The following is a 22,216-nucleotide window of genomic DNA, read 5'->3' as shown; positions in this document are numbered from 1 at the left end:
CTGCCTGCCTCTCTGCTTACTTGTGATTTCTCTCTGTCAAATAAATAAATAAAATCTTTAAAAAAAAAAAATCCCAGCAGGATTTTTTATGGTAGTTGTAGACAAGGTAATTCTAACATTTTTAAGAAAAAGGAAAGGAACTAATTTAGCTAAAATGATTTTGAAAAAGAAGAATAAAGTTGGAGGCATCACAGAACTCAATTTCAAATTTTATGATAAAGCTACAGTAAGCAAGACAAACATTTATAGTAAAGAGGTAAACAAACAGACCCATGGAACTAAACAGATAATTCAAAAATAGGTCCACAAAATATGGCCAGGTGATATTTGACAAAGGAGCATATACAATTCAATGGAGAAAGAATAGTCTTCTCAACAAATATATATTGGATTAATTGAAGTTGTGTTTGTGTGCATGTGTGTGTGTATGTGTGTATGATCTCAACCCAAACATCACACTTGATACAAACGTTATTTCAAAATACATCATCTATCTAAATATGAAACATAAACTATAAAACTTTTAAAAGAAAGTGTAGAAAAATATCTTCAGGCTCCAGGACAAGGAGAAGAGTTCTTTGGCATGACACTAAAACCATGATCCATTTTTTTTTTTCATTGCTAAATTGGATTTTATCCAAATTAAATCTTTTGTACTGTAGATTTTACTGTTTGAGGATAAGGCACCATAGACTAGGAAGAAATATTTGTAAATTCCATATACAGCAAGGATTTATATTCAGAATATATATAAAATTCTTAAAACTTAACAACAGTGAAACAACCCAATTAAAAAAAAGGCACAAGACTTGGGGTGCCTGGGTGGCTCAGTGGGTTAAGCCTCTGCCTTTGGCTCAGGTCATGATCTCAGGGTTCTGGCATCGAGCCTCACATTGGGCACTCTGCTTGGCGGGGAGCCTGCTTCCCCCTCTCGCTCTCTGTCTGCCTCTCTGTCTACTTGTGATCTCTCTCTCTGTCAAATAAATAAATAAAATCTTAAAAAAAAAATAGGCACAGACTTGAATAGACACTAGAAAGGCAGTTTTTCCCTTACTGCAATAAGTAATGAACTCAGTTTTTCTTTATCAACAGGTTATTTGGGAGGGTAGTTGGGAAGCCAGCATTTGATAATACCATCTCATTGATATTTCTATTAATAACTTAACAAATGTTAGAATTTCTATTTCCTAAAGTTCAACTCCTCAATTAATTTTATCTGACTATAGTTTCAAATTAAATTAACCCAGGATTATATAATTAATTTACAGTTTCAAAAAGAGTCATTTAATGTAATATTTTCCTACATGTTAGTACCAAGTAGAAATGCATTTAAGTAAGTCTTCTGTTCAAAAAATAAAACAAAAAAAGCAACCTACTGAATGGGAGAAGATATTTACAAATCTGATAAGGGGTTACATATATCTGATACAAGGTTCATATCCTAAATATATAAAAAACTTATACACCTCAACACCAAAAAAAAAAAAAAAAAAAGAAAAGAAAAAAAAATCTAATTTGAAAAAATGGGCAGATAACCTGAATAGAACTTTTTCCAAGGAAGCCATACAGATAGGAGTGACTGGGTGGCTCAGCCAGTTAAATGTCTGCCTTTGGTTCAAGTCATGATCTCAGGGCCCTACAATCAAGGCCCACATCAGGTTCTCTGCTCAGTAGGGAGTCTGCTTCTCCCTCTCCCTCTGTGTGCGTGCTCTCTCAATCTCTCTCTCTCTTAAATAAATAAATAGCCATACAGATGGCCAACAGATACATGAAAAGATGTTCAACATGACTCATCATCAGGGAAATGAAAATCAGAACCACAATGAAATAGCACTTCACACTGGTCAGAATGGCCAAAATAAAAAACACAAGAAATAACAAGTGATGGCAAGGATGTAAAGAGAGAAAAACAACAACAACAACAAAAAACACCCTGTATGCTGCTGGTGGGAATGTAAATTGGTCCATCCACTATGGAAAACATGGAGGTTCCTCAAAAAATTAAAAATAGAATTGCCATATGATCAAATAATTCCACACTAGATATTTACCCAGAGAAAACCAATACTAATTGAAAAAGATACATGCACCCCCTATGTTTTTGAGCATTTTTTACACTAGCCAAATTATGCAAGCAGCCCAAGAGTCCATCCATAGAGGAATGGATAAGGAAGGTGTGATATATATATACCCAATGGAATATTATTCAGCCACAAAAAGTGAAATCTTAACATTTGCAACAACATAGATGGAACTAGAGAGTATAATGTTAAGTGAAAAAAAATCAGAAAAAGACAAATATGATTTCACATATGTGCAATTTAAGAAACAAAACAAATGAGCAAAGGAAAAAAGGAGACAAACCAAGAAATAAACTCTGTGGGGGTGGGGGAGGATCAGAGGGAAAAGGTAAAAGGAGAGACAGAATATTAAGCAGGCTCCATGCCCAGCGTGCAGACTTGACTTCACAACCCTGAGATCATGACCTGACTGAAATCAAGAGTCAGACACTTCACTGACTGAGCCACCCAGGTACCCCAAGAAATAGATTGAACTATAGAGAACAAACCGGAGGTTACCAAAGGGAGGTAGATGGGATGAGTGAAATAGGTGAAGGGAAGTAAGAGTGCAATTACCATGATGAGCACTGAGTAATGTATAGAATTGTTGAATCACTACATTGTACCCCTGAAACTAATATGACTCTGTATGTTAACTATACTGGAATAAAAATTATGTTAATTTTACTGGAAATTGGCATCTGGGTGGTTCAGTCAGTTAAGCATCTAACTATTGATTGGGCTTGGGTCGTGATTGCAGGATCATGAGATCCAGCCCTGTTTCTGGCTCTATGCTTAGTGGGGAGCCTGCTTGAGATTTTGTCTCTCCCTCTCTCTGTGCCCCTCCCCACTGGGTGTTTACTCTCCCTAGCGTGCATGCACACACACTCTCTCTCAAATAAATCTTTTTTAAAAATTGAGTATATAAATTTGAGATGTATTTTTATGAATTTTCTGTGTATACAGTATATAAAATAATTATCAAAAATCATAATTTCAGATGTTTTCTTCTAATAGGAAAGGTGTCACAGGTCATCTTTCTTATTTTTATTTTAGTGAGATTAACCAAATCTTTTTTCATAAAATATATTGGTTCTTCATTTTAATCATGTGTTTTTATACTTAAGAAGAAGATATAGCTCAGTTTAGGAATTAATGACTATGGAAAGAGAAAGAATAATGTAGTTTGAGAGAAATAGAAAAATATGAAAAAATTTCATCTATGTTATTGAAATAAAAAGAAGGGAGCAGAAGATTATAGTTGTTACAACAGTAGCCTGATTTTCTAAGGCAGAGTTCAGGAAAATTCATGCTTTAACTAAAACCTTTTTATATCTCAACTTGTGTTTTATTATCCTTATGAAGGAAAAGCTAAGAAATAAAGTTTAATGTAATTTTTAAATATCAAAATAAAAACCTAGTATAATACAAAAACTAATATAATACAAAATTCTGCCATCCATAAATGCAATCAAAAGGAGTATTTGGGTTGTTACAGAAGATTGTTGTTTCTCTTATTTTTCCCTAGGAAAAATGTGCAGAACGAAATAGGCAAATTCGTATTCGATATAAGCCTTCTCTTTTTCAGCATGTGGGTATAGAGTCATCACTCCCTGGCGAAGAACAAGATTCCAAAGTAAGATTTTGAAATGTATCTTGAGTAATATACAATGTCTCATGAACTTATAAAATATTGTTTAGGAAAGGAGAAATGAAAACTTGAGAATAAAATATGGTTTAAACATAATTCATCTTTCAATAACTGTATGTTGGGCAGAGCAATTTTCTTTTCAAGACCCAACTTATCTGTCATGGTAAGAAAAATCTAGCCTATGTAAACTTCTGTGTTTTACTGATACCAGCTGTGCAATGCAAGTAATTGACAAACATGTTTTAAAAATCATAATAAAATTCACCATCTTAGTCTAATATTTAAAGTTATAGAATATTTCTGAGTAAAATGCTCCTATTATTGAACTGAAATGTATCAATATTCTTCTTTAAGATTACTGAGATCAACAAAATATCAACAAAAATTCAAACAAAAATTGTTTGATTTTTTTTTTTTTAAAGATTTTATTTATTTATTTGTCAGAGAGAGAGAGGGAGAGAGAGCGAGCACAGGCAGACAGAGTGGCAGGCAGAGTGGCAGGCAGAGGCAGAGGGAGAAGCAGGCTCCCTGCTGAGCAAGGAGCCTGATGTGGGACTCGATCCCAGGATGCTGGGATCATGACCTGAGCCGAAGGCAGCTGCTTAACCAACTGAGCCACCCAGGCATCCCAAATTGTTTGATTTTTAATCATTCTTTAATTTCCCATCTTTTTTGGAAGCAATGTTATTTGTAATTGACTTAACATCTTGGTAGGGCAGAAGCAGCAAAGACTTCAGAGTCAAAACAACTAGGTTTTAGTAATGGTGGCTTATGTACATGATATTGGGCAAGCCCTAACACTCTGTGCTTTTTTCATCTGTAAGAGAAGTTTAAATTAGATGATCTTTAAGATGTTTCCCACCTTTGTAATCTCTCCCTTCTTAGTTTCTTCACACGACAAAGCAAGTGATTGCTTTAACCCTTTGTCAATTAAAATGAGAGAAATGCACATACACATACTCCCATCATTTCATTCATTTTTTTTATGACCTGCCCTCTTTCCACCTTTTCTACTCCTTATCTCTATGTGTTTATTGCACTGCACTCTTTGGAACGCTGTCTGAAACATAGTGTGGATTCAGTAAATGTTAGCTGTTAGCAGTTAGGCAAAGTGAAATTCTAGATTAAAAGTGTTCATTAAGCAAAACAAACAAGCGCCAGGAATAATGAAAATTTAACTGTTATGAATGTTCATACAACAAATAACACCATGAAAATAAATAAAACATAGCCTCAGGTGATGCAGAAAGAAACTGCCTATGCCATTCTGTTTGTTGGTGCTATTATAATGGGACTCTTTTCTTCTATTATATTTTTTGTTGGATAAGCTATTTTAACCTTACCTTTTGTAAATTCACAACAGAGTAGAATATTTATCTAATCATTCATAGTTTGATATTATAATCTAGCTTTTTTCCTTTTTTATACCTCACCTCATGTGAAATAGAAATAAATAACAATTTAATGATATGTCAAATGTGATCATATATTTTCAAAATCTATATTATTTTAATTGTCAAAATTATTTAATTATATATATTAATTATTTAATTATATTATTTTAAAATTTTCTAACAGGATATTTATTATTAGGAGCTTCATAATTCAAATACCTCCTTTAAAAATGATGAACATCATTCTTTGGAAAAAATGGCATAATAAGGATTAGTCTTAGCTCTCAACTTACTTCATAGTGGATAAGAGACTATATCATATAAAAAAATTTAAGCCTTTGATAATATAGTAAGTATAAAATAGTAAGTATAAAAATTGATATATAGAAAAGTATCAGGTATTTGTTGGCCTTAATTTATAATCGTGTTTTGTGTATTTTAAAATCGTATACAGATAACTTTCTGATATACTAATATTTTGTTTTAGAAGAATGAATAAGTATTTTCTTTTCCTTTTTTATCATATACTGTAGACATACAATGAATTTGGAGGCAATAGATTTGAGTTTGAAGCCTCATTTTTTTTTTTAAGATTTTTATCTATTTGAGAGAGAGAGAGCACGTACATGCAAGCAAGGGGTGAAGGAGGGAGAGGGGCAGAGGGAGAGGCAGACTCCCTGCTGAGCAAGGAGCCCAATGCTGGGCTCATCCCAGGACCCTGGGATCATAACTTGAGCTGAAGACAGACACTTAACCAACGGAGACACCAGGCACCCCTGAAGGCTCATTCTTATCAATAGTTGTAACAATATGGATGAATCTCTAAAGTTGCATTATGCTAAATGAAAAAAGCCAGATGCAAAAGACTATATACTGTATGATTCAATTTGTATGGAATACTAGAAACGTCAGATCCTGATATCTCATTATGATTTTAATTTGTATTTCTTTAATGACCAATGATGTTGAGAATCATTGCTAGTTGCTTGTGTGTGTACATATATAAAATACATAGATTTTTACAAAATGTAGATTTTAATGAAATGTATGTATATGTTTTGTGAAGTGTCTTATTGAGTATTTGACCATTTAAAAAATGGGCTGTTCACCTGTTTATTTTTGAATTGTTATAATTCCATATATAGTCTGACCACAGTCTCATCTTATGGCTTTCTCTTTCATTTTTAAAATTTCGTTTTCTTTCAATGAATGAAAGATTTTAACTTTGACAGAGTTCACTCCACCCAAACTCCACTCTGTCCACATAGTTATGTCAGTGGTTAGCTCAGTATTCAGTGATTTTATGAGAGTATAAATGCTGTTTACACTTAAACTACATAATATCCTTTATTTTTCCTTTATTATACAACTTTTTTTGGAGTTTTTTTTAAGATTTTATTTATTTATTTGAGAGAGAATGAGAGAGAGAGAGAGAGCATGAGAAGAGGGAGAAGCAGACTCCCTGCCAAGCAGGGAGCTTGATGTGGGACTCGATGCTGGGACTCCAGGATCATGACCTGAGCCGAAGGCAGTTGCCCAACCAGAGTCACCGAGCCGCCTCTTCTTTTGGAGTTTTAAATTGATTTTATTTCAATGTACTTATCACTAATTCACCCTTAGACTCCCTGTGAATTATCTAAATCTGTTCTTGGTATATTCAAACATTTTAAAATCATGGATAAATGTTGAATATCGTCAAGTGCTTTCTGCATTCCTACTCCTTCTTAATCTGGAAAAATACCTCTTCTTCAGCCTTCTGACCAGTTCTAGAAGATATCTTAAGAACCTGGGGGTTGATTTTCCTGTTTTCTATATCCCAAATCTGTATCATACTTGGTCTACTTGTTTGTTTAGTAAAGCACACCCTCCAGTAATTTCTTGAGAAAGACTGTGTAGGAAATGAATTCTTGGAGAAGTAAAACATCTTGAAATAACTACAGTCTGTCAAACTTAATTGTTAGGTTGGCTAGGCAAAGAAATCTGAATTCTGATTCTTGAAGGTATTCAAGAGTGTAACCAATGAAAAGTAATTAAAGCCATTTTAATTCCTGTTTCTTGGTATAAGAACAATTTTTTCATTTGTAAACCTTTAATATTTGTTTTGTATTTAAGGTTCTACAATTTCATGATGATGGGTCTATTTTTATTGATTGCGATTCATATTTGGTAGAGCTTTTTAATGTGAAAACTCATGTTTGGATTCTGGAAAATATTTGCAAATTATTTTATTGATAAATTTTCTCCTCTATTTTCTACGTTCTTTTTAAGGATCCCTATTTTGACTGTTGGATTCCTTGGATTGATGTTCTCTCTCTCTCTCTCCCCTACTTTCTCCCTCCTGTTTTCTATTTGCTTCACTTTCTGAAAGTTTTTGTAAATTTCATCTTAAATCCTTTTTATTAGTGCTTTTTTGGGGGGGCAGTTTTCGTTGATTGATTGATTATTGTTTTTGTTATTATAGCTTTAATGTCTAAGAACCCCTTTTGTGCTCCTAATGCCATTGTCCCCTCTTTCAACACTCAGTTCTTATTTTATGATTGAAATACTTCCACTTAACCCTCTGAGGATTTTAATAGTTTTCTTTAAAGATTTTTAAAAATTTCTTCTTCCTGCATAGTTTCTATTTCCTCCAAGTTGTTTTTTGTTGGTGGTGGTCTCTGTTCTTCAAGTTGCTGAAGGTTTTCCTCATGTATGTAGTGATATAGATTGTACGTTCAAATGGAGAAAGCTGGTTGGAGGCTCTGAGCACATGGCAGAACCTGTCAGTTTCACTGTCAGGGTCCGAGTGGCTAGGCTCTTTCCCAGAGAATCACTTGTGTTAGTGCCTCCCAGTCTTGCTGCATGGGCTAGTCAATTTGCTAGAGAATCGGGGAGCCAAGTGGGCAAAGATAGCTGGGCTTTCGGTGTTCACTTTGTCAATATTTACTTATTTATTCTGCTTTCTTCTTCTTCTCCTCCTCCTCCTTCTTCTTCTTCTTCTTCTTTTTTTTTTTTTAGACTTATTTATTTATTTATGGGCAGGGAGGCACAGAGGGAGACTGGGAGAGAGAATTTCAAGCAGACTCCCTGGCAAGAGTGGAGCCGGATGCGGGACTAGATCTCGCAACCCTGAAAACACGACCCTGAGATCATGACCTGAGCCAAAATCAAGACTCGGACACTTAATGGACTGAGCCACTCAGGTGCCCCTATTTGTCCCATTTATCATTATTATCCTTACCCTGGTTTGAGTCTAGATACATACCCTATGTTTGCCTTTTCAGAGAATTATCCTTTGAGAGTGAAGAAAAGATCGTCACCTGGCTCCGAGGATATTTAGAGCTTTACCCACCATGCGACTTGCAAGCCATCCTCTTAGTTCTACCCCCTCTTCACCTCCGTTTCTAGCAGTAGGTGGGGGGGTTCTGCCCTTGGGATTGTGCTTCTCTGCTCCCCACTAGCAGCTTGAGACACAGCTCTCTCACACCTCCATTTGGTTGCCATTGTCTGCTTTGTCATTCTGTCTGTAAGGTAATGCATCTTCAGCTGGCCCTTATGGTTAAGTGTGATTTCTAGAGAGAGTAAAAGTAAATACTTGCATCTGATTCATCATCTTTATGGGGCACCCTGCTGGTTCATTCTTGAACTTTCACTTTTTGGCTCATTTGTTTTTTAACTTCCAAAAATAAAATCTTAAATTCCAGGATTTCCGGTTGATTCTTTTTATATACACAAAATCCTTCCTAGCATTCAGAGAAAATTAATTTACACTTAAACAGTAGTATAATAGTATATGTGTAATTCATTATTTTAACTGCTTCTTATACTTATTGTCTGTTGTTAATTCTACATCATTGCCGTCCTCCTCTCCACTCTCTGCTTCTCACAGTAAAATTGGGGCAGTACACCTCACAGAATGTCTTTCCCTCACAGAGTGCTGTGTTAGGTTGTCAGTGAGAGGTACTCTCAGTAGACCTGGAAGACAGTGGCCAAGAGGGCAAGAGATGCCTGCTGTAGACAGAAATTTGAGTTCACACTTGCTGTCTGGCCAGCTGAGATCCCTGGTGGCTTCTCCTGGCTTCCAGGGTTCTCATAATGGCCCGATATTCTGCTGAGGATTTCCAGTTTCCAGAAGTGGCTTCTTGACATTTGCTCCCGTAACTCTTCTAAGAGTTGAGTTCACCTCTAGTTCACTCTAGCTGCATGAAGCAGATTTCTTTCTTCCAAATACCTCAAGTGGCATCTATTTCCTTGACTGAACTCAGATTCTTGGGATCTGCTGCTGCTTGTGTTTCACATACCCTCAAACTTAAATTTTGTTTCTTATTGAAACTCTCTGTTGTTTTGTCTGTGAATGTTGAGTCTGTTTTCTGTAGACTTTCTCCAGTAGTTATGGGAGGAATGGGCAGTCCAGGGCTCACTCTGTGCAGAAGCTTTTCTTCTGAGTAGGGAAGACCCATTCTTTTTGCATCTGGTTTTCTTCTTCACAAACATCTGTACTCTGTGCCCTGCTGGGCAATGGTCATTTGATGTCTGCTGTTCGGCATAAGCATGCATGTTTCAACTGTGACTCTGCAACTATTTCCAGTGCCCCTGCCTGTTCCCCTGTAACCACCAGCTCTGAGCTTGGGTCATCCTTAGAGCCACGCTCACCTTTCTACTAGCTGGCTCCTATATGGTTTGGAATTTGAATTCTTCCCCTTTTAACCCAGCCTCATCTGCTTCCCATTTAACATTCCGTCTGCATGGTTTGTATGGATGGGAGTGTGTTCATGCTGAATTACCTTTTGACACTTCAATAGTAAAAGGGGCATATAATATATAATCAAAAGTATGCATTATTTATACACATACCACTTCAAGGAAATGTGGCACCATTTCCATGAAGATAACCCTGCATTCTAAGCGTTTCAGTTAGACCTGCATCATGTTAAAAGGTGTTTTTCTTTTTTAATGGGACTGAGATGGACAAAAGCTCGAAGAAGGTAGCTCAACTGGTAAATTTACTCGCTCCTTTCAGAATGTCTCCCTTTGTTCCTTCAAGAACAAGAAGACCACCACCACCACCTCATAGTTTCCCTCCCACATTAGGAATTTGAAATGCCTTCAGCATCCTCCATTGCAACTACATTTCCCTATCCAAAACAGTTTCAGGGAAATAATGAGCTGTCTATTTGCTAAGAATTCTAGATATTTAAAATTAGATGTTTCCAAACTGAGGAAAGAGTTGGAGAATAGATTACCCCTTTTATTTTCCAAGGCTGTATTTCAAAATGGAATAAAATTTAATCATATAAAACTTTTAGCTTTGTTTATATTTTTCAAGCAATATGCCCAGATCTGGCTAAAAGTGAATAAAAAGGAGCTTATAACAAGAAGCAACAACCCCTTGTACTTCCCCAGTCTTATCTCATTCACCAGAGGCAATGACATTTCATCATTTCTGGTTTAAATGCCTCATAATTTTCTTTATATTACTAAATAGTACGCTTATGCTACGAGTTTTTATTTATCCACATTATTTTTCCTGCAGTACAGATGCATATTTAGCTCAGATACTTGTTCACTTTTATTATGTCTTAGTCAGTGTCAGCTGCTATGACAGAAATACCACAGACTGGGTGGCTTACACAACAAGAATTTCTCACAGTTCCAGGGATTTGAAATCACAAGATCAGGGGGCTGCCAACATGGAGGATTTTGATGAGAGCCCACCTCTTGGTTTGTAGACAGTTGTCTTCTGACTATATCCTCACATGGCCAAGAGTAGAGAAAACTCTAGTCTCTTTATCCCCTTATAAAGGCACTAAACTCATTCTTGAACCCTCTGGAACTAATTATCTCTCAAAGCCCCCATTTCCAAATACACTGAAGAATTAGGCTTCAGCATATGAATTTGAGGAAGGGGACACAAAATTCAGTTGATAACATGTTAATAACTTTAATTATTTTGCCCCTTTTCTAAGTTCTCTTTTCTGAAAGAATAATCAAATATTAAACTTACTGAATTGATCTCCTATGTGTCATAGCTTTTATTCTTTATTTTAAAAAAGATTTTATTTATCTTTTTGAGAGAAAGAAAGCACATGAGAGAGAGCTACAGAGAGCATGAACAGGGGAAGAAGCAGAGGGAGAAGCATATTCCCCATGGAGCAGGAAGCCAGAGGTGGGGCTCCGGGCACTATCCCAGCACTCTGGGATCATAACCCGGCTGAGCCACACAGGTGCCCCTTTCTACTATTTCTGTCACTTGTTTTTTCTATGTACTAGATGGGTTCCTTGACTGATTTTTCTTATGAATTTTTTTATTTTTATTTTGTTCCTTTTTTCCCTACCACCTATTTGTTTTGTTGGTACAATTTTCCTCAAATCTCAGAGTATTAGATCCTTTCATGAAAGATTTTAAAAGTTCTCCTCTGTATTCTGAATGAGCTGTTTTTTGTTTCTTGTTTTTTCAGATCTCCCTTTCTGTTTTGATCTGTCTCTGTTAGGTTGCACCCTTTCCTCAAATATTTAGTGATTCTTAATGGTCTGGTGGTAATAGGAGTCATTTATTTCCTCTTCCTCCTCTCCCCTCCCCTGACACTGCATTCATCTTCATATTCCTTTATAAAATTGAAAGGAATGAGATTTCCTGAAAGTTTTTGGTAACTGGGTAGAATTTGTTGGCTTATAAACTCTGTTTTACAGTATGTGCATGGCTAGGTTGTGATTGTTTTGTGTCAGAGTTTTTGTGGTGTTTTTTCCTGTTTTGTTTTCCCAGTGGTTTGAGAGAAGGGGCAACAACATGCCAAAATATAGAGAGCTTTGTACTGCCTGAGCTAGTACATCCAGGCAGCACATTCACTTTCCTCAGAGAAGACTGTATGTGAGTTGCCTGGGGCCGAAAGCCCTTGCTGCTCTTGGGGACTGTGGGTGATCCTCCCACAGACCCACTTCCTTCTCCAGGGCTAGCCCTAGTTTGGCTCCCATCTTTCATCGAATTTGCTGTCTTCATTCTAGCCCCATTCCTGGTGCCGAGGTCACAGATTTCTCAGCTCCACCTGTCAGTCCCCACTTTTCCATCAGATTTATGTCTCGTTAATTTAATTAAATGTCTCTTCAGCTGAGAGCCCCTTTCATTCTTTACATTGTTTGGAGTTACACTTACTATCATTTCAATGGGGTCTAGCTGTCCATCACCTAGAACCAAGAGTTTGGATATTATATTTCAACTTTCTTCCATTTTAAATTTTATTAAGTAAAATAAAATTTACATTCATGACCCCAGTGAAATAAATGTCACCCTCTTTTCTTTTTAAGATTTTATTTATTTATTTGACAGAGGGAGACACAGCGAGAGAGGGAACACAAGCAGTGGGAGAGGGAGAAGCAAGCTTCCTGCCGAGCAGGGAGTCGATGCGGGGCTTGATCCCAGGACCCTGAGTTCATGACCAAGGTGAAGGCAGCTGGTTAACCCACCAAACCACCCAGGCACGCCTCCCCTCCTTTCTTTAACTATGTCCAACATATCAACAAGTGTTGCTACGCTTTCCATAATATTCATTTCATTACCTCTTTAAAAATTTTTATGTAAAATTTGTTCCTTAACCAGTTAAATTATATATTACACTTCTCATAAAACTTTAAAATGTAAGGTAAATTTTCTATAGCTCATTAAGGAGGAAAATAGTTTGGTTTATTTCTATTCATCCAGCTTGTAGCTCAAAAATAATAATTCAATAAACAAAAAATTTTTCTTAGTGATAAATTTCCTAGGGTTTTAGTTTTTTAAAAATCTTCCTATGTCATTCGTTTAAATGTTCATTATTATTTCATGTTCTTAATCTATAATAAATATAAAAGAAATTTATTTTAGAAACAACTGAAATATTTCTGTATGAATAATTCCTAAAAACTCAGATAAGACACTTAAAGTTTTGGGGCACGCGAAGGTCATAGTCAGTTAAGCATCTGACTCTTGGTCCCAGCTCAAGTCATCATCTCAGGGTCCTGGGATGGAGCACCCCCAACTCTCTCTTTCTCCCTCTTTAATATAAGTAAATCCTAATAAAGATACTTGAAGTTTTTCTGTTCATAAGCAACAAAGTAGTGTGTTCCTATAATTTGCTAGTGCTTCATCCTATATGAAAAGTTATTTTTGTTTTACTGGAGTGTACTGATCAAGGGGCAAAGTGTTTCGAGGTGTTAGAAGTAGGATTACCAGATAAAATACAGGATACCCCACTTAACCTTGAATTTAGTTGAACAATGACTTTTTTTTTTTTTTTTTTTGTATCTATGTATAACCCGTTCTTTTCTTTGCTGTTGCTACATTCAGTATGCCTAGTTGCAGGTGATGGAAAGAAAGGAAGTAGATAGATATTTCCCATCAAAATGCTCTAACTGAATTGAGTTTATGGTTTTGACTTTTATTAAAGAATGATGTATGGCATATTTGCATTTTCTTCAAAACCGTTATTTCAAGTTTTATGTTTCTTTTCTATGTAAAATACATGTGACGACGTTCTCTTAGAATTTGGAGCTAGAGAGGGAACTGGGTGGCTCCGCCGATTTAAGCATCTGCCTTTGGCTCAGGTCATGATCCCAGGGTCCTGGGATCAAACCCTGTGTCAGGCTCTCTGCTCAGCGGGGAATCTACTTCTCCCTCCCTCTCTGCCCCTGCTTGTGCTCTCTCTCTCTGTCAAATAAACTTTTTAAAAAAATTTTTTAAAGAATTTGGAGCTTTAAAAAAGATATTCTTTCCCAAAGAATTGTCATGATTCCTTTTGCCCGTTGTGGGTATTTTGTTCCTTTTGACTAATAAGAAGTTCAAAACTAATTTCATGTGAAATGTAGTACTCATATTCACAGCAAAATTTCTTCAGTTCTAATTTTATATTTAGGATTTTCTTTCATATATTAGTGTTAAAAGATATTATGTCTTTACTTAGTTATACTAAATCTTTTCAGTATTTATATTTTAAATTATAAACATTAAAATAAAGTGAATGTTTAAAAATATCTGTACCTTATTTATAACAGTTTGTTGGCTTTAATGATAATCCAACAATATGGATTTCCCAGGTATCCCAGTGATAGAAGTCTACTTTCAGTAATTTTAACACCAGGACAATATTAATAATACATCTTAAGAATCATGTATTTTGCCAATGTAAAACTATCTTCTCTATTTATAAAGGGAAAGTTTGTTAAAAGGACAGAATAATGAAAGAACATCATTCTCAAAAATTTTCATGAAAATAATGCCATCTTTGTGAATGTTATTTCTGCATGTTACAGGTTTTTTATTTTTATTTCAGAAAATATGAAGACAATAAGCATAACAAGAAAAAAACCCTGTAATACCTTGGAACCTCAGATAACCTTGCTTTCTCATGGCCTCCTTCAAAAATTATAATAATGAAAATGCATAATTGTATAGAAGAGGAGAAAACAGTAAACTACTAGAATTGAAAGTACTAAACTACCTCTTACATCAAGAAAAATTAAAATATTTATGATGCTTGTACTATTACTATTATAATTTAATTTAAAAATAGTAAAAGCAGGGAACTTTTTGAAATTAAGAAATGTATTTTGTTAACTTAGTGATGTTGTCACATAATCTCATTAAATATTTACAAGTTTAGAAAATTGTCATTGCCACAGACAAGTTCTGTGTATATTGGAGTATGTTCTTATCCATTTTGTTAGGACATCTAAAGAAATAGAAAGCATAATTTAAGCAACCCTGGCTCTAAATATTTAAAGATATCTTCTTTTAAATAAATTCATTTAAAACTATGAACTTACCCCAAAGTGCCATTTGAATTACCAGCCTCTTGATATTTAGGTATTCTGATAGTCATTCAATTCTAAAGATTCATAATTTCTCTTATTATTACCTTTTTAGCTCTGGGGTTAGTTGGTAGTTTTGTGTTTTGTTTTTTTTTTTTCCTTTCAAATGTATTGGTTTTTGCCATCTTTTACTGTTGATTTATTTAATTACATTGATATTAGTGGATTTTATCTGTGTGATGATTTGAGAATTGTTATGAATTGTACACCCCTTTTCAAATATGTTGCATTCATTTGTTTTTTATAAATGTTAGTTTTGTGCTTTAAAAATGTCTTTTCAAAATATTCCTATTTATTGGGTAAAGGACTCTCTTATGTGAGGCTTTTTAATTTACATTTTCAGGTTCTTTTAATTCTAATGAATTTTTGTCTGCTTGAATGATCTATCAGTTTCTTAGCGAAGTCTATTAAACTCCCCTATTCTTCTTGTTATTCTGTTGGGCTTTATTTGTTTTGAGAAATAATAAGAGATGTTTCTTCTTTCTCCTGATTCTTCAATAAAATATGAAAATCATAATTTATACTGCTAATGTATTAACTCACCTTGACTGCCAAAACTTTACATATTTACCTCAGTCTAAACTGTGTCACATACCAACATATAAGGAGTATATGAAAGCTGAACCATTCACATGTGTCTATTTCATTTTCCCCTTTCAGAAGAGAAGCAGCAATATGTCAAGTATATTTCAGTAAAGCTGAGGGGGTAGCAATAGCAAATGTGACTGCACTCTTGGGTAAATAGGAGTTAACCCTCTACCAGCATAGGTGGGTAACAATATCTTGGGGTTTGTTGTATACTTTTATGGACCTTCCACTCTCTGGCAGAGTTGCAGCAATTATGAACAAATAATGGGAGCTAAACCTGGGCAGACAGTTTCCCATGAAAACTAATTATGTTTTTCCCCTTAATTACCTTTTTCCCTCCTAGTTACATTTTAGATGCTATGTTATTAATACTATTATTATTATATTAGCATTACATTATTAATATTAATATTATTACTCATATTAATTGCCAGTCATAGGCAATGAATTATGAGGAAGTTTATATGAGCTGATAGGTTTGTGTTTTGCCAGTATTAGTTTTCTTTCTAGAAGCCCAGATAAAATGATTTTTTAGGAGGATTCCGTTTACTGAAATTACTATGAATAGAGACAGAAAGCATAACCAATGAATTTTGATGAAGAAATAGAGAAAGCTATTGAGAAATAACAAGCACAAAGAGACATTAAGCCTAGATGATTACACAAGGGAATTTAGCTAAACTTTGCGAAACCAGATAGTCCCAGTATTTTAAAATTGTTTGAGTATAGCAGATAATGGAAAAGTTACCAACTCTTTTAGTGGTGGAAGTATAACATGAATACCTGGTCCTGATAATGATAGCACACACACAAAAAAAAAAAAGAAAGAAAAAGAAAACCACAGACATATATGATGCAAAAATCTTAAATGCAGTATTAGAGATAAATTCCTAAACCACATTAAGAGAACAACACACCATGACCTGGTTTTTTGATACCAAGTGGATAAGGATCTGGATAGGATTCTTACTGATAGGTCTCAGAAGAAAAATTATCTGATTACCTCCGCAGAAAAATGCAACACTTATTTTCTATAAGAATATTAAAGAAAATTACAATGAATGGATACTTCCTTAACATTACAAAATTAAGGGCCAGATAAACACATATGAACAATATATGTACTAAAAATTATTTGTTCATATGAAATTAGAATCTCATTGAGTGTCCTGTATCTTAATTTGCTAAACCTGATAGTTCTAGATACAATATATATATATCTCAATTCTAAAAATGGTTATTTAATGGGGAAACACTGGAGGCATTTCTACTAGCATCAGAAACAGAGCAAATGAACCCCACTATCTCCAGGACTGTTACATTGTTCTGGCTAGGTTAGCCAATGAAATTTGAAAAAGAAAAATAGTTATAGGCATGAGAATTGGAAAAAAGCAAAGTTCTATTTGAAGATAGGATGACGGAAAAACTCAGGGGACTTAATAACAAAACTAATTAAAATAACTCAGTAAGATATTGGGATATAAGTTTAGCAGTGAAAAGTGAGTAACTTCTTAAAAGTGATAATTAACCCTTAGAATATATTACGGGGTGCCTGGGTGGCTCAGTGGGTTAAGCCTCTGCCTTTGGCTCAGGTCATGATCTCAGGGTCCTTGGGATCGAGGCCCGCATCGGGCTCTCCGCTCAGCGGGGAGCCTGCTTTCTCCTCTCTTTCTCTATGCCTGCCTCTCTGCATACTTGTGATCTCTCTCTCTCTGTTTCAAATAAATAAAAATAAAATCTTTAAAAATATATATATATTACGAATGGGGAAAACCTCTTTTATAATATCAGTGAAAAAGACATTTAGGAATAAATCTAAGAAGAAATGTACAAAACCAAGAAACTTTTGGAAGTGATAGAAATAGTCTATATTTTAATTGCGGAAGTGGTTTCAGAGGTATGTACACTTGTCAAAACTCATTAAATTGTAAGCTTTAAATGAATGGTGTTTAGTGTATGTGAATCTCAGTGAAGTTGATCTAAAGATAAATGTGCAAAACCTATACAAAGAAAGCTATAAATCACTCCTAAAGATGCAAGACACTCAGGCAAATAGAAAGCCTTCTCTCTTCTCGGATAGGACATCTCATCAAAATTTTAGTTCTTCATAAGGTAACTTACAATCTTATTGTGATCCCAGTAAATATGCCAACAATCTTTTTCTGCTGGAGGTCGGCATATTGATACTAAGGTTCATATGGAAAAAAAAATCCAAGAATATCTGGAGAAGTACTGAAAAGGAAGAGCCAGCAGGGGATCTAGAACAACCAGACAGTAAAACATTTTTCAAAGCCTTTATAACTAAAACACTGTGGCACTTTGTACCATCATTTGGGTAGACAAATCACTGAAATAGAGTAGAAAGTCCAGAAATAGACTCAAGTACATATGGATATTTAGTAAATGATAAAGGCAGTATCTTAAATCGCTGGGCAAAGAGATACTCTGATAAATGATATCAGGACAACTGGATAGGCTTTTGGAGAAATAAAAGACATGCCCCACAAAAACTTCAAATGAGTCAGAAATAATTAAAATTATACAAGTGCTAAAAGAAGATATAGGTGAATCACTCTACAACCTGGGAGTAGAGAAAGGTATTTTTTTAAGATTTTATTTATTTGACAGCGAGAGAGACTGCAAGCAGAGAGAGACCACAAGCAGGAAGGGGGAGAAGCAGGAGAAGCAGACTCCCCGCTGAGCAGGGAGCCTGATGGAGGGCTCAATCCCAGGATCCTGGGATCAGGACCTGAGCAGAAGGCAGATGCTTAACCATGCTTAACTGAGCCACTCAGGCTTCCCTAGGGAAAGGTATGCTAACTATAACTCAAAATCTGGATGCAATAAAAAGAAAACATTGCCTTTAAATATAAAAATTTATTCAGCCTCACTTAGAAGTAAAAATTAAAACTACATTAAGGTCTCAAAAATTGCTCCATGAGGTTGCCAAAAATTCAAAAGCTTAACTGTACATTCTTTTGGGTGAGGTTATGTGGAAATAAACATTCTCATACACTGTTGATGAGGACACCAAATGATAGAACCAAATGATAGGGGATTTGGTAATATATAAGAAAACTACATAATATTTACAACCACAGTGAGAAGCACCTGGGTGGCTTGGTGAGTTGAGCCACAGACTCCTGATCTCTGCTCAGGTCATGATCTTAGGGTCTTGAGATCCAGCCCCATATTGGCTGGGCACTCAGCGGGGAGTCAGTTTGAGATTATCTCCTTCTTCCTCTGCCCCTTCCTCTCATTGCCCTCTCTCTTACTTTTTTTTTTTTTGTTCCCTAAGATTTTATTTATTTATTTGACAGACAGAGATCACAAGTAGGCAGAGAAGCAGGCAGAGAGGAGAGAGGAGGAAGCAGGCTCCCTGCTGAGCAGAGAGCCCGATGCGGGGCTCAATCCCAGGACCCTGGGATCATGACCTGAGCTGAAGGCAGAGGCTTTAATCCACTGAGCCACCCAGGCGCCCCGCCCTCTCTCTTACTCTTAAAAAAAAAAAAAAAAAAAAAAGTGGAACCACAATGAGACGTCATTGATTGACCTCTGGAAGGATTAAGACTGGCCATACCAAGCAATAGTGAAAAGTAGCATAACTGGAACTCTCAGACATGGCGGCTGGGAACATAAACAGCTCAGCATTTTCTTAAACAGTTAAACATATGCCTACCATACAACTCAGCTATTCAAATTCTGTCCAGATTTACTGTAAAATATTAGAGCTGCACGGCAAACCATCAATGGGGCCAAGAAGCTTGTGATTCAATCCTATCTTTACACTGTATTTTTATTTTTGGTGTGTTGTTTACAAGTAGAGGCACTGAGAGAAACAGGCCTGGATTTGAACCCTATTTGTTAATCAAAGTTTCAGACAAGTAATTATCTTTAGTTTCTTCACCTGGGTTGCTGTGATGGTTAAATGAAATAATGGATGTAAAACCCCTAGAGTATAGTGAGCACAATAAATGTTACCAATTCTTACTGGTAGTATTTCGGAAAGAAAGCAATTATGTTAACATTCTATAGATCTTTATCATACACACACCCACACGAAGTAAGAAGCCTCCTTGCAGACCACAATGACTTCTCATCTCTTAACATATAGAACTCTAGGAAAGGCCTGGGGTACTAACTGGGAACTGTTCAAAACGTGGTTTATATAAAACTCAGGACCCACTTCTGTGCAATATTAGGCAGAACCCCTCTGAATGCAAAGAAGACAGCCGCAACTAGGGAGGAGAAAGTCTTCAGGCTAATGAGGAATGCGTCCCATGCCAGTCCAGGAGCCCGGTCCATACCACGACTGGGTGGCAGAGCTGGCGCGAGCCGAAGAAGCGCCTTAGGGCTGGCTGGGCCGCTCAGCGCAAGCCTCGCCCAGCAGCGCCCCTCCGCGGCGGTTGAGCCTCTCAGTGCACGCGCCTCCCGCCGCCACCTCCTCCCAGCCTGCGGCCGCACGCGCATGCGCGGTTAGCAGTCGCTGCTGGGCGGCCGCCGGCGCGACTGGTCTGGGGAAGCGCGGGGACCAAGTGGCAGCGACTCGGACATCTGAGCTGCCACTGCCGAAAACGGGCCCGCAAGACAGGTGCGTGGGCAGTGGGCCACTTGCCTGCTGCTCTTTCTGCTCGGGCTAGGGTGAGGAATGGGAGTCATTGATTCTACGCCCAGGGCGGGGATTCCTGGGCCGCTCCCCTTTCTTTGGCGACCCTCCAGGCTGAACAGGTTGGGGCCAGGTGAGGGGCTGGCTGTGGAGTTCGGGGTTGGAGGTGCCCCGAGCTAGGTTCTTGGGTGGGCTCTCCCGGCCTCTGGAGGAGGAGAGCCAGCCACGGACGGCAGAAGTGGATGCCACGCCGGGTCCGTTGGGTCCTCCCGAACTGCTGCGTCCACCTGCTGCGCTGAGGCTGGGGCTGGGGCTGGGGCGCAGAGAAGACGGGTGCCGTCTCCATCCCGGCCTGTCCCCGGGGGCTTGAGCGGCCCCAGGGAGCCGAGTCCGTTATTCCAGCGGTTACCATTTCAGCCCCGTTCCAAGCTCGAGCGCAGGTGCGCGCTCAGGAGGGAAGTACCGAGGGTGGGGGCGTGTCTGGGCGCCGCTCACCCTACCCGCTAGTTTTTACGAAAACGTGAACAAAACCAAAAAAGGCGCAGTTTACGCAATCTCTGCCTCTGTAAAGGCGAAGAAACCCAACCCTCTTAGCGCGGGGACCTGTAATTCCTGGCCACTCCCTAGATGCACTGCCTGGAGCCCGGTGTGCGCCACCAGGGAAGGAGCGGGAGGGTTGGGTTGAATCCAGTGAAGCCCTAATTACTATAGACTCATTATCGCCCAAAGCCTGTTTACGATCAATCAGACGCTTTAGCTGATTTTATTTATAGCATCGCCCAAGCAACAAAGAGACATTTGCTAGGGATTTAAAAGCAAGTGGCAACAAAGCACAGAAGGGGAAGAGAGAAAGTGGCCGTGGGAAGGAGTCTCAAATTGGGAAAAAAGTTTGAAATTTTGATTCATAAAAGCCATCAAAACCCTGATCTAGTCTTAAGACTTCGCTTGCTTTAAAATTTTTACATCACTCTAGGTCTTTTAATCACTCTAGGTAGCCTTCCCTTGGTAATGGTAAATTGGCCTCTTTTCACTTTACATTTCTGCCTTCACGTTTCGTTGGCTGGATCGTCCAATACCATTTAGACCTATCCCCAAAGCCTTAGAGCAAGATAATCTATATTATCTAGTTGATATAGTTAATTATTGTATATGAATAAGTATGTTGATGGATGTCTAGAAATTAAACACGGTTATAAGTTAGCTTTACTGCTTTTCAGTGCCTAGCAAGTTTTAGTGCTCTTAAATAGAAAGCTAGAATTGTCCATTTTAATGGACCTTTTAAATCATCTAGTTTGACCCTTTCAGTTGACAAATGAAAAACAACAAGCCCCAGGCAGTTTTAACCTCTTGCCTTTTCAATAATAGAACTACGAACTTGGTGTGAATGTGCCAAGTTCAGTGTATTTTCTATTATATCATTCTGTAGTTGAGTTCCTCCGAAAGCTGCAAGACAACTAAAACTTTAAAAATAGTGATTTTTAAACTCTACCTTTGAGATGTACCAGTTTTGGGTGAGACCTCAATCAGCCACTGAAAATGATCTGCAGAAAGGCACCTCGGTTATAAGATACAGCATACAGAATAGTATTAATGTATTACATACATAGGTGAGTGTTGAAGGGAGCGAAAGAAATAAGTCTTAAAAGGACAGATTTTATGCTGAGAACTGTACATTTTTATAAACAGTAAGATAAGACTTGTTTTAGAAGACTCATGCTAGGGGCGCCTGGGTGGCTCAGTGGGTTAAGCCGCTGCCTTCGGCTCAGGTCATGATCCCAGGTCCTGGGTTCGAGCCCCGCATCGGGCTCTCTGCTCGGCAGGGAGCCTGCTTCCTCCTCTCTCTCTGCCTGCCTCTCTGCTTACTTGTGATTTCTCTCTGTCAAATAAATAAATAAAATCTTTAAAAAAAAAAAAAAAGACTCATGCTAGAGAGAAGGTAGGGGAAAGACTTAGAGATTGGCCAGACTGAAAGTGAAGAGTTTGGTAATCTACTTCAGAAATGATAGATTCCTGAATCAGATCGTGGCTTGGGGATAGAACAAGACCTTTAAGAAATGCCCAGGTGTGTTCAGCCACCAGTGACATAGGGGATCCATGA

The 22,216-nt window shown here is 37.2% G+C and overlaps 2 protein-coding genes across 11 annotated transcripts in view; both read left to right on the top strand.

Moving 5' to 3' along the window:
* The window catches only part of MGAT4D (MGAT4 family member D), a 53,287-nt gene extending 37,873 nt beyond the window's left edge, over positions 1 to 15,414 (top strand). For 2 of the 9 annotated variants that reach the window (XM_047718501.1, XM_047718498.1), the window contains exons 10-11: positions 3,589 to 3,696; positions 14,387 to 15,414. In XM_047718501.1, coding sequence (XP_047574457.1) covers positions 3,589 to 3,696; positions 14,387 to 14,395 — 117 coding nt within the window. In that variant the 3' untranslated portion in view covers positions 14,396 to 15,414. Of the gene's footprint in view, positions 1 to 3,588; positions 3,697 to 5,289; positions 5,482 to 8,368; positions 9,114 to 14,386 lie in introns of those variants that run through there. The other 7 variants (XM_047718500.1, XM_047718497.1, XM_047718494.1 and 4 more) reach the window with 7 other exon arrangements.
* Positions 15,415 to 19,927: 4,513 nt separating this feature from the next.
* Positions 19,928 to 22,216, top strand: part of CLGN (calmegin) — a 61,967-nt gene continuing 59,678 nt past the window's right edge. Inside the window, exon 1 of one of the 2 annotated variants that reach the window (XM_047718493.1) lies at positions 19,928 to 20,103. The gene's annotated coding sequence lies outside the window, so the exon portion shown is untranslated. The remainder of the gene's footprint in view (positions 20,104 to 22,216) is intronic. The other variant, XM_047718492.1, reaches the window with a different exon arrangement.

This window comes from Lutra lutra, chromosome 2, assembly GCF_902655055.1.
Source record: "Lutra lutra chromosome 2, mLutLut1.2, whole genome shotgun sequence".
Lineage (NCBI taxonomy): Eukaryota > Metazoa > Chordata > Mammalia > Carnivora > Mustelidae > Lutra > Lutra lutra.
This window is presented reverse-complemented; position numbering and strand designations above follow the sequence as displayed.